The sequence below is a fragment of the Balaenoptera musculus genome, chromosome 9 (genome assembly GCF_009873245.2).
Source record: "Balaenoptera musculus isolate JJ_BM4_2016_0621 chromosome 9, mBalMus1.pri.v3, whole genome shotgun sequence".
NCBI lineage: Eukaryota > Metazoa > Chordata > Mammalia > Artiodactyla > Balaenopteridae > Balaenoptera > Balaenoptera musculus.
The window spans coordinates 88,589,338-88,602,621 of record NC_045793.1 but is presented as its reverse complement, the minus strand read 5'-3'; the positions used below and the strand labels follow the sequence as shown (position 1 = coordinate 88,602,621).

The following is a 13,284-nucleotide window of genomic DNA, read 5'->3' as shown; positions in this document are numbered from 1 at the left end:
TACTGGTTCATTTCAAGTCTATCTGATCACTTTAATATTTTTCCTAGTCATATTTTTCTTTAACATAAAAAAACCTATTTAATATTCTGTGTCTTATATTTCAGTGTTAGAAGTCCTTGTTAGTCTAATTCCATGTTTTCTATTTTTGCTGACTTGTGCACATAATGTCCTGTTTCCTGAACATTTTATTGTTTTTAATTGTTGGCTGAACTTAATCTTTGGAATTTTTGAGGCCTGAGATGTGTTCCTTTAGAAAGGTTTTACACGTACTTCTCTGCAAGCACTTATGAACACCGGTAACCTGGGATCATTTGAAATTCAGTTCTCAGCCTGGGGACTTGCAGACCACAAAGCTATTGTGCATTCTGTCCCCACATCAGCATTAGCTCTGGCTTCTAGTTAAAAGTCTCAGGGAAGCCTTTTTTCTTGCATTCACACAGAGCTAGAGTTTGGCAGGCAGATTTCCTCACCAAATCCATTTGCTTGGCATTGAAAGACTTTTCCATTATGCCCTTTCACTGAGACATCTCTGATTAGGCTCTCCACTATAGGCAGATCATTGATTTTGTACCCTCTTTCTTATGTATGTAGCTGCTTTGGGTCATAAAGGATGGGTAGGAGGAGAGAGTACTTCTGGCTGAGGTAGGGAGGGAAGGATGTGTAATAGGGCTTGCATTTTGAGTGGGCACTCAGGAATGGCGAGGATTAGATATGCAAAGATGGGAGGAGAAGACATTTTAGTTGAGGAAATGGTTTGAGCCAAGAAACAGAGGTAAGATAGTATAGGGTATATACAAGAAATAATGAAATAAAATTGGCTGGAGTGTATGGTGAGTTTGAGAGAAAAATCAATTGAGGCCAAACTGTGGAAGAATTTCCTTACTCACCAGTTAAGGGAAGAAAGCCCATCTCTTCACCTCTGTAATCTCGGCACTTGGTGGTAATTGGTGGGTGTTTATTGCGCAAATGAATAAATTGAATGAATGAAAGAAGGAAATCAAAGAATGAACGTAAAGCTAAGAATTTTAGGCCTTATTCTTTAGACAGAAAATTATTTAAGAATGTTGAAGAGGGAGATATATGAGTGCTGATCAGTGAGGACTGTGAAAGAGCTGGCACTTTAGACCATCCTTGTGGAATGAGTGGATTTGTACAAGTCTAGGAAGACAGTCTTGACAGAGGGAACCATATGAGCAGACACTGTGAAGTTGTCTTTAGTTCTAGGTGAGCTCTAGTTCTTCTGATGTTATTCTTATAGATTTGACTTTTGTGTTAGCCTCTTTTGTCTTTGGTTCATGTCATTGTAAAATCTGAGCTTAGTTACTAAAATCTATGTACACTTAGTAGTTTCTTTGTATTTTTCTTCCCTCTCTTTTTGAAATCTTACTGAATGCTTACTCTATGCCATGCACTCTGCTAGATGCTGTGGACATAGTGGAGAACAGAATAACCATTGTCTCTGCTCTCATGAAGCTCTCCATTTAATAAGGGCATCAAACATTAAAAGCAAACCACACGAATAATAATCATAACAGTTGTTTTAAATCTGTTATGTATCTTCAGTTGTATAGTTCTTTTTCTCTGTATATCCTCAGTTGACACTCATTTTTTAAGATTTTGCTTTTCAGTTCACCTAATGCATGTATGTGATACCAGGTTATCTGCCACTTAGTTTATGTGAGAAAGCAGCATTTTTTCCTCTCCTCACTCATAGTCCCATTCCCCACAATTAAACTTCTTTTAATTGTTCCTAGTTTTAGTTTTTCTGGTATAAATATCTATAACTCTAAGTTTATTTTCCCATCACTGTTTTTCTTGGTTTGACTTGATACCAGTTTTCATTCCATTTTATCTCATTTATTTGGTTTCTTTTTTCGCTTATTTCTTCCATTCGTACAGACTTTCATTCTGTCTAATAAGCTATAGTGAATCTAGTGAGGTATTTCTCACACTTTGACTTTCTCTCTAGGGGGGAAGCCAGTTTGCATTTATAGCATACAGAGTCAGTTCTGTGAAGAAGATAAATGTCATATGCCCTCCATGGCACTAGAACACTAATTTTAGATTGGAAATGTGTTTTCTAATCACAAAATAAAAAGTGAAAATCAGAAAAGTGTCAGCAGCATTTCACAGTGTGATTCTCAGCCTGAATTGCCTCCCACTTTATTCCCAACACTTCAGGAATTTGGTAATTTTTACTAACCTCAAGTCACTTCTAAGTGTTAATGAGGACAGGGACACCAGTTCCATTTAGATAGCTCAACATTTACCTTTATTTTTTTCTTTCTTCCCTCTAATACCATTTCACTCATTATCCTTTCATCCGTTCATTTATTTAACTAACAGTCCCAAGTGCTAGGGATGAAAGAGGTAAATAAAACATCACCTGTTTTCAAGGCATTTGTGTAGAAAAGAAAATACGTATAAACAAGTGTATCATTTTGATAATAATAAAAGCTGTTGAGCAGTATAAGCCAAACACTGTTAAGCGCCACATATGATCTTACTGAATTCTCACAATGACCTAATAAATGTAGTTGCTATCATTTTCCTCATTTTCTAGATGAGGAAACTGAATATTAAAGAGAAATTTAGTAACTTGCCCAAGAATACATAGTTAATATGGTAGAACCAGCATCCAATTCCAGGACTTTCTGAATCCAAAGCCTATCATGATGTTTAACCACTGTTCTTGAACTCATACACCTGATAATGATTAGTATCTAGGATTTTTAAAGCTCATAGAAACTAATAAGAAGAAGGCAAAAATCCAGTAGATAAATGGGTAAACGATACAAAAAGGAACTGGAAATGTCTAACAAACGTAACATGATTATCACCCTCATTCACTAATGAGAGAAATGCAACTTTAAACACCACTGAGGTATTATTTTACACTCTAAGATTGGCAAAACTAAAAAAATGTCTGATGATTCCAAGTGTTGGTGATAATATGGAAGAATAAGAGCCTGCGTGTTCTGCAGGTTGGTCATATCTAATAAAGTTAATATGTGAATGTACTTTACATTGGTCAGGATAGGTTGGACAGTGGTGTAGTGAAAAACAAACTCCCTAACCCTCAGTGGCTTAACATAAAAGTTATGTATTGCTCATATGTATATCCATATTGCTCACAACACAGTTGGATATGAGTTATGTGGGCCTTTTTCATGGTGGTATAGTGATGTCAAGTGAAACATGGTGGCCTCTTAAGTTGTCACCAAAGGTAAAGAAGACTAAAGGATCCAGTGGTTTGAAAGGCCAGGTTTGGTAGCAGCTCACATCGCTGCCACCTGTATTCTGTTGGCCAGAACTCAAACCAGATGGCGTCCATCTAACTGCAGGAGGGACTGAGACATGTAGTCTTCTACGTGCCCAAGGAGAAGCAGTGTTGATGAACACATAGCATTCTCTGCCCCGTACTTTAATTGAGCAATCCCACAGAGAAGTTCACACATGTGTGCAAGGAGAAATGTACACGATTGGCCATCACAGTATTCTTTGTGATGAATTATAGGGATTAATTTTTTAGGGTAGACAGTGATTTGTCATGAAATGGAATTCTGTAGGGTAATTTAAAAATGGACTAGAGCTACATGTATCAAAACGAATAAATCTCAAAAACATAATGTTGAAGGAAAAAAGCAGTTTGGTAGAGTGCTATGTCCAAAATGATATCATTTATTTGAGATACTATATTATGCGAACAACGCTGTATATGGTTTATGGATACATATATAGCAGTAGTAGTTTAAAAATTGTCATCAAAATGATAAAAACACCAAATTCTGGATGGTGGTTCCTTCTAGGGAGGGAAGGGGAGAGTGGTATGTGGGAGGGATGCAAGGGGGCTTCAGTTTGTAATGTGATCTAATGCTTTTTTTGCACAAATTGCATAATGTTTGGATGTGATAAAATTGGGTGGTTGCATTGGTATTTATGAATCTCTTTTCTAAATGTTTGAAGTATTTAATAAGAAAGCATATAAACTTTAAGACCTGGAAAATGATTTCTAAACTATGTTTTAGATATAAATAGCTGAGGTAAATACTTCATTTTGTAATTCTGAGTAGGTTTTTTTTACTTACAGTCATTCTTTTAAAGAAATAGTTATTCCCATGCTTGTAAATAAAGCTTCTCATTTTATTTGCCCTTGCTCATATAGAGTACTTAAATTATTACATTGCTACTAAAATTATCTAATAGAGTTATCTAATTATCTATAGACCCTTGAGCGCTGCAGTTTTCTAATGGCAAGTAATTGTACCATTGACTTTGTAGACAAGTATGAACATTTTACAATCTTAAAAATTTTTAATAAATTTTACATTGTTTCCGACTGGCAGCTTATCCACATACTATGAAACACTGCATTCATTTTCTAAGCTAGTATTTATTATAACTGATCTTTTTAGAACTATTAATTTTGAACAGATACATTTTTCAGGCAGTGGCACAAAGGAATGGTGAGGAGTTAGTAGTAAGTTCTAGTCTAGGGGTTAGGGCCTAGACCCTTGTTTTGGTTGTACACTGTCTTGACAAATGACTTGGCTAAGTCACTTAACATCTGGTTACAACAGCAAAATAGGGGTGATGTTCGGGCCTTGCCTGGGGAACTTGTGAGTTCTTTAATATTTGTTGATGCTAAATCAGAACATCTTGAAGAAAATGTTGAAAGATAAATCATGATCATTATCAGGTAAAGTTTTAACTTAGAGATTGCAAGTTAGATTTATTAGCCTCTTTGGGGAACTGTATACAATGTAAATATGTTGTTATTGGAATTTATAGTACAGAAAGTGAGTGTTCTGCTGTAAGAAGAAAACCCATGATCTTTTTTTCTTATAGACAAGCAATCATCTCCTCGGACCAAAACCGTTTCCACTAGACAGATTATTAGCAATATTATATAGTATTGTGGATAGCAGAGTTGCTCCAACAGCAAATATCTTCTCCCAGGTAACGTTAATGATCGGTTATTATGTATCATCTTTACCTTTATGGAATTCTTCAGGTAATGTGATCAGTAGAGTTCCAGGCATTTAGATTTTTGGTCAGCATATGTTTACTAATTAAACTATATAATGAACAACATCCTTGGTAAGTAATTGAAATTCCAGATATACAGTTTTCGAGGGTGTTACTGAATTTGCATATATTTAAAGGTATAATTTGATGACAGAAACAACTTGATGTTTCTGGTCTTTTTCTTTTTTCAATAAAGGAATTTTTAAATGATTATAATTATCTTGCTGATTAAATAAAGAAGTGGCTTCATGATTAAATTGATGAATTATAATATAGAAATATAATTTAATGAAAAAATTTAGAAATGTATTTATAAGAAAATAATCCATAATATTCTTATTCCTCATATATATACTTGGCAGGTTGACAGTATGCTTTTTTAAAGAAATGATATATTGATATTTTCCAAAATGATTAAGTTCTTAAAATTTTCACTAGATGGCAGCAGTAGCATAAAAATAGGAAATATGACATTTATAAAGTAGCTAAGGTTCTTTTTTTCGGTGACATTTAAGAAAAACCTATTTGTTAAAAATACAGTCACAGTAGATTTCTTAAATGGTCCAGAAAAACAGCACTTAGCACATGGTATGAATGGATAGAAGAAAAACCACATGATGTAACTAATATTTATTGAAAAGCAAAGTCACCTCATGTTTCAATGAGCATTTTATTTTATGTATATGTTTTTAGGTTGAAAAACATGTAAATAATAGCATTTACATTTTAATTCACTTCAAATAAATTTGGTTCCTGAATGGATATTAGACTTTGTAATCTAATGCGTGATAGTAACTTTTGATTCTTCATTTAAAGAAGTCTTTGGGGACCAAAAATAGCTATGTCCTCAATGTGCTCAACATTAAAGTTAGATAATTTTTATATAAGTCAACTTTATAGAAAATCGTGTCTACATTTATTACATTTTTGAAGAATGGTAGTCTAGTGAGTTATTAGGTTATGTAAATAACTAGCTAGATGGGTAGGTGGATGGTAGCCCTAATGCTGATAGTTTTAAAAATCTAATTCAGTTTTAATCTGTATTACAGGGATTTTTTTGCCGTGTGTGTGTGTGTATGCATGTGTATATATATATTTAAATGCTTTTGTCTGAAATTAATTTTTAGTCAAACTGTACATTTTATTAGTAGCTTTCTACATATAGTATGTGAGGTTTTTGTTTTGTTTTTGCTGTTGCAATAACTGTGAAATAGACATCAGGTATTATGATCTTTATTGTAAGGAATTGAGCCTCAGAGAGTTTAAGTGATTTTCCCCACTATGACAAAATTAGTAAATCTTTGAGAATTAAAGCCTAGGGAAGTGGAGGAGACAGTGCTTCTAAACAGAACAGAAAGGTGTTTGTATCACATGTGATTAATATTTCTTGGGTGCCCAAAAATTACGTTGTGGGAGGCACAAAGAAGGATAATAAATGTGCATTTCTTTCTTCCAGAGAGCTTATAATTTATTCTGGGGGGCAGATAAAAAAACATGTATATAAAAGTAATATTGTAAGGCTGTAAGTGAATGCTAGATAGTGCTGCTGAGAAGTTTAGAGTAGAAAGAGATCACTTCTGGATTGGACAAGAGGAGAGAACTTGAAGGTATCACAGAAAAGGTGAAAAATGGGGCCGGGCTATAGAGAATCAGTAGGATTTTTTTCTTTAAATATTTCTAATTTACATACAACATGTTTGTTGTACAAAAATGAGTAAATAAAAAAGGAAAAATAATAGTAAAATTAGCTGACATCTTGTTTCCAATGGATAGACTTTATAGAGCTCTAAGAGGGAGGATAATATGACCAAAGGTGTGGGACTAGGAAAAAAAGCAAGACACAGTTGTGAAGTGTCACACCAGATTAGTTGAAAGTGAGCGGGGTTATACTGTAGCAGTGGTAGCAGTCATTGTAGTTCTGATCTAGTACTAATACTGCCACCACCACACGTCACACCCTACATATTGTACCTAACATTGGTAGAGCATTTCCTAGCAGCAGGTCTAGGTTTATAGGGATGGACAATCAAAAATAATGATAGGCTGCTGATTTAGAGATCTACTAGCTACTCTGAGGCTTTGATTATAGATGAACAATGTAACCAGTCTTTGTTTTCAATAATGCCTATAATGTTGTAATTAAACAATTTAGCCCCAAATGTATCTTTATGTTTTAATGAAGCTAAATTCTTTTCAACGTTAACAACCTCAGTCTTTTTATTCTTTATCTCTTCTAACTAGCAGTAATCAAAATGATAAATTTTGTATATTTAAAACACTGCTTTAAATGAACTTATGTTTATTTGATGAGAAATCATTTAGGACTTGATCTCAGTGATTTCATTTGGGATGCAAAGGTGGGGCGGCGGGGGGGGGGGGGGGGGCGGGTACAAAGGGATAGTTACAGTCATCCCTCCATATCCGTAGGTTCTGCATCCACAGATTCAACCAACCACAGATTGAAAATATTCAGGAAAAAAAATCCAGAAAGTTTAAAAAAGCAAAACTTGAATTTGCCTCACTGGCAACTATTTACATAGCATTTACAACTATTTACATAGCATTTACATTGTAGTAGGTACTATAGGTAATCTAGGGAAGGTTTAAGTGTATGGGAGGATGTGCATAGGTTATGTGCAAATACTGTGCTGTTTTATATAAGGGACTTGAGCATCCTCGGGTTTTGGTGTGGAGGGGTGGTGGGTGGTATCTTGGAACCAATCCCCAGCAGATACCGAGGGGTGACTGTATTAACTAGCCCTAGGAAGTTTACCTTTACTTTTGTTTGGTCAGTAGAGTATCAAAGAAAATCAGATAACATACCATGTTTTAAGAACAAAATGTGGCAGAAATTGCATCCAAAAGAAAGGTATTTCTCCCACGTGCCTTATATTTTTTCTTCCCATTATCTCTTAGTGACTTTATCTATTTTTCTCCTTTAATTTATCCATCAAAACTGTACTCTTACCCATAGGAATGACAATTTTGTATTTAACCTGTACACAATTCTTTAAGTGCAAAACAAAAATATGACTATATTTGTATTGGAAGTACTTGATATGAACACTAGATGGCAGTATTGTTGCATTCTAGCTTTAAAATGAGCAGGAAAACCTAGCTTTGTTAATATTGTCTTTGATATTTAGAGAGGGCTGTTTGTTAATTTAACACATTAGTTTATTTGCAAAACAAATTTGCCTGAAGATATTTAATGTTATATGCACATGCTCACACTTTTACAGTTTCATGAAAATGTAAATAAAATTGGTAAGGAATTGTTTTGCATGAATATTTTCCACCTGGAACCAAATTGCTTTTTATTGGTTATAATATGTCTATATGAGATGGTAAAGTATTATTTTTCTATTCATTTTGTCTAACTGCAACTGTTTTAAGGATTTGCTTTACAGTAGTGTGTTATTTTATAGCTTCATTTACCAGTTACATAATTATTTATAATTTTTCACATATAATAAATTGATTAAATGTGGTATATACATTCAAAATCCTTTTGAAGCAAAAGTTTATTTCCATCACATTCATTTAAATCTATTTAAATCTATTCTGTCATAAAGTTATAAAAATAGTAGCTTAAGGGATCTCTAATATTATTAAAAGTTCAATTGAGAATAATAGTCAAATTCATAATAGTTGAGTAATAGTAGTGTATTGTAGTTGGCATTCTTCTCAATTTATTTATTCTTTATTAAATTTTAGATAAAATTCTACTCATTAACTTTTTAGTCTCATAAAAAAGTAAAGGAATAATAGCACATTTAACATTTTACAATAGGTTAATGCTCAAATTTATTGAACTGAAATATAGTTTTTAAATTTTTCATAGACCTTTAAGATAATTTCATCTTATCCAAATCCTTATACAATTTTACATTCATGATCATGGGTCATTTTAAAAAATTCATTCAAATAAAATAAATGTAGCCTTTCTATATATACCTAAACTTCATGAATGATGAATCATTAATTCTGGTGTTTTCATTCTTTTCTCCTGTCAGCGTGAATAGAATGTAAATAGAATACCATTTATTTATAAGTGGTAGAATATAAATAGAATACCATTTATTTATAAGCAAGAAATGGTAATTTGTGTAGGTATTACCTTCAGAAGTTAGTTATGAGATACATTTTTGAAGACCATTTATTATCTTTAAAAGATATTGAATTGCCTTTTTTTCAAAAGTATATTAAAACCAGGTTATGCTTTTAATTTATCTTTTTTTGTCTTGAAGAAAAATGATAAATTGTTTGGAAACTTTTGAATGATTTATTTCATTGTTTTGATATTTCTGTATCTTCTCTTACTCAACCTTGCCTACCCCCTCCATATTCTTGTAGTTAGGTGCCCCTCCATACTCTTGTAGTTAGGTGAAGGCAGTAGGAGAACAGTTCTTTAAGATTGTCAGATATATCATTTATTTTAAAATATTGGGACTTCCCTGGTGGCGCAGTGGTTAAGAATCCGCCTGCCAATGCAGGGGACATGGGTTCAAGCCCTGGTCCGGGAAGATCCCACGTGCCGCGGAGCAACTAAGCCCATGCACCACAACTACTGAAGCCCACGCACCTAGAGCTCGTGCTCTGCAACGAGAAACCACTGCAATGAGAAGCCCGTGCACCGCAACGAAGAGTAGCCCCCACTCGCCGCAACTAGAGAAAGCCCGCGCACAGCAACGAAGACCCAACGCAGCCAAAAATAAGTAAATTAAAAAATAATAAAATAAAATATTAAGCCATATTGCTTCATATTTTCCCAGAGGATAAAATTGCTGAAGAGTTTATTTCTGAAATTATTGGTACAGGTTTCTAAAGTGACTTTTAAAAGGAAAATTATCTTTAAAAAGTTAAGGACATTCAATTACACATATATCACATATTATTATTGATCTTATTTGATCAGTTAACATTTTGAGAAATTACTTTTGAAGGTAGTTCACTGTAATTCTACAGTTTGGGAGGTTTAAAATAAGTTTTTTTTTTTATTATAAGAAACAGTGCACTCTGAATTAATTTCAAGAAACAACTGAAAAATGAGAAAAGGAGCATAGTTCTTTAGTTCTGTGTACCAGATTGACAAGTTGTATTTTTCAGTAATTAATATTTAATTTCTGAATCGTTTCCTATTTAGTTGTGCATATTAATAAGAAAAACATTTAAGTTAAAATGTCCTTTTAAATTTATTTTCAAGAGTAAATAAAACATTATGGAGCAAAGTGTAGTAATATATATATTTTTTCAAAAATACACATTTCCATTTTCTTTTGAACTCACATCATTATACTATATATTAGAATATATTTGGACTTATGTTTGTTATATCAGTTTAATTTTTTAGTCATAAATCAACTTGATCTTTTCCCACAAGTGTTGCATTAATTGTAGTAGCATTTAGTTCACCTTATGCTTTTTGCTCATTTAAATGTTGGTTTATGATAAGGATATATTTAAACTAATTATTTTGGGGTTTTTAAATTTTATTTGTTTGTTTGTTTGGCTGGTTGTGTTGGGTCTTTGTTACTGCACGCGGGCTTTCTCTAGTTGCGGCGAGCAGGGAGTATTCTTCATTGTGGTGCGCAGGCTTCTCATTGCGGTGGCTTCTCTTGTTGCGGAGCACGGGCCCTAGAGTGTGTGGGCTTTAGTAGTGTGGCTCGCGGGCTCTAGAGCACAGGCTCAGTAGTTGTGGCGCATGGGCTTAGCTTCTCCGCGGCATGTGGGATCTTCCCAGACCAGGGCTTGAACCTCTGTCCCCTGCATTGGCAGGTGGATTCTTAACCACTGCGCCACCAGGGAAGCCCTATTTTGGTATTTTTGAAATGAATTTATCATTAATCAGAAAGCAAAATGATTTAGTTATTTTACGTAAGGGAGTTTTTGAAGCCGATGCTTAATCTCTAGTTTACTATAGCTGTAGGAAGATGTTTTTGCTATAAATTTTAGGGCAGGTTACATTTATTTATTCAACCAAAAACAGATTTGGCATTTTTCTTCAGCTATAGATAGATGTATAGAACATTTATGTAATTTTCAGTTTTTTTTAAGGTGAAGGGATTTTGTCCATATTTATTTAATTAAAAATGTTTAAATGTAATTTAATTCAAGCTTCAAATTCAAAGTCAGTATTGATTGTTTTTCCCGTAGTTGGAATTAAAGTTTTCTTTGTCTGCTTAAAATTTCATTTAACATGTTTATTAAGGGCCTATTATGTTCCATGCTCTGTGTTATGTAAAGAGAATACAAAAGTCAAGAAAATGCAGTTCTTGCCCTCAAGGACCTTATGGTCAGTCTGTGGCTTCCTCTGCCCTTCATTAGTATTGTGTGCAACTGCCAGATCATACAAGGGTTAATTCGTGCTGAAGGAACTAATACTTAAATACTTGAAATGAAAACTAATAGTTAAATTTGTGAAGTGAATATATAAAAATAGGATTTTTCAGTTCAGTAGTCCATGATATTTGATAATATAGATATTTAAATGTCTTCTTCCAAGTAAAATAGCAATCCTATTTGTTGAAATTTTCATTCTGACATTCCTTGAACTTAGTGTTATGGAGCACAATTGTTTGATGCCTATGTCATAGCTAAATTTTGTTAATAATTAAATTATGACATTGGTATCAAACAATCAGTTGAAACTTAAGTTATGGACAATAAGTAGTGTATTATGCATAGCATATTATAAACTAAGTGGCTTTTCTTAAAGTTACGTGGCTACATTTCAGATACCTTATGATTAAAAGTTATACTCATTATGTCACTCTTTTATATGCAGTATTTCAAACTACTTTTATAGATTTTTAACCAAAAAAACTCATTTTGTAGACTTATAAAACCTCTTTATCTTAAAAAATTAGTGTATTATATAAACTATAGTTGTTTGATTTCTATTTTTTAAAAGATAATTATATTTATCAAATGATAATCACAGAACCTCAGAAATCATAGTTGATGAAATACTATCCTTTGCATATATTGCTTAGATAAGAATTTGAACCTTGTAAACATAAAACGTAATATCCTAAAATCTAGCTGTATAAGATATTCATATGAAGTGATTTAAGTATGCGAATTATTTTATAGATAATGAAGTTGGTGAACAAAAGGGGCAGTTTTCCTAAAAACAAATTCCCTGGTTACTAGAGTATTAGAAAATGTGAAAAGCTCTTCTTTGGCAATTTTTCTGTGTTTCATTTGACTTGTACCAGCATTCCAGTGTCTCTATAGTATACAACTGAAATGCTTGATGTCATTAAGGTAAATTATGTAAATCACAGGAAATATCCCAAATGCTAACATTTTCTAGTAATCTTACTATGTTTTTTTCTTAACCACAACTGAAATTGTGAGGCATTCCATTCCATAGATAGTGCAAGAGCCTTACTTAATGCCTACTTTGCTGATGAATAGGTCAGCAGGGGTGCTGTTTGATAGAGGCGGGCTCTTCTCTAGCAGGGAAGAGCCTTACCATGGTGATGCTCTGTCTCCACTGGTGCAGTAAATTAGATTCTGAAATCTCCTACTACCCTTGGTGTGGATGTATTACCATTCTGCCTATCAGACCACTCTGTAGTAGGTGTCTATTTCAGGAGACTTTTTAAAAACCGTTTTGTCGTGCTTCATATTTGGAAAGAGTAAAGTTGAACTAAGATTTTCACCAGCTGCACTGTTGTAAGGAATACTCAGTATAACCAAGGGTAATAAAAAACACAAGTATATTTTACTCTGTGGCCCAGGGATAAAATCTTTCTCATTTTCATTTGTAAAAGGACAGTGTTTACCCCTACCTTTCTCCAGTCTTCCCTAAATCTGGTGTTAAATTTCTTCAGTGTAACCACTTTGCCTTTGTGAATATATCAGCCCAGGAGTAGGCGTGTTTACTGAACTCTAGAGAAATGGAACCATTGCTTAAGGGTGACATGTAAAATACTGCCTAAGGGGTAGAAATATTGCATAAATTATGCTTTCAACTGTTGAATAAAATAATATCTTGGAACCTTACTTTTGTAGGCAATATTTTATGACTACCTTTCTAATAAATATAGCAAATGTATACCCTTTATTCACAATTTTTGGGGAAAAATATTGAACACCAATAAATTTTATTTGACTTTGCAAATATTTTGCTGAAAGCATGCACAAAAAAGTTTATATGGATATGTGCTTATACACGCCTATTCAAGTAAATCTGTTAATACAGAGACTATATAGGCAAATGCATACCTTAGAGCTTTATGACTGGAT

General features: G+C 33.4%; 1 protein-coding gene across 1 annotated transcript in view; it reads left to right on the top strand.

Moving 5' to 3' along the window:
• The window catches only part of ORC5 (origin recognition complex subunit 5), a 72,533-nt gene that overhangs the window by 34,138 nt on the left and 25,111 nt on the right, over positions 1 to 13,284 (top strand). The window contains exon 12 of the mRNA XM_036864435.1: positions 4,849 to 4,959. Within this exon, the coding sequence (XP_036720330.1) occupies positions 4,849 to 4,959 (111 nt within the window). The remainder of the gene's footprint in view (positions 1 to 4,848; positions 4,960 to 13,284) is intronic.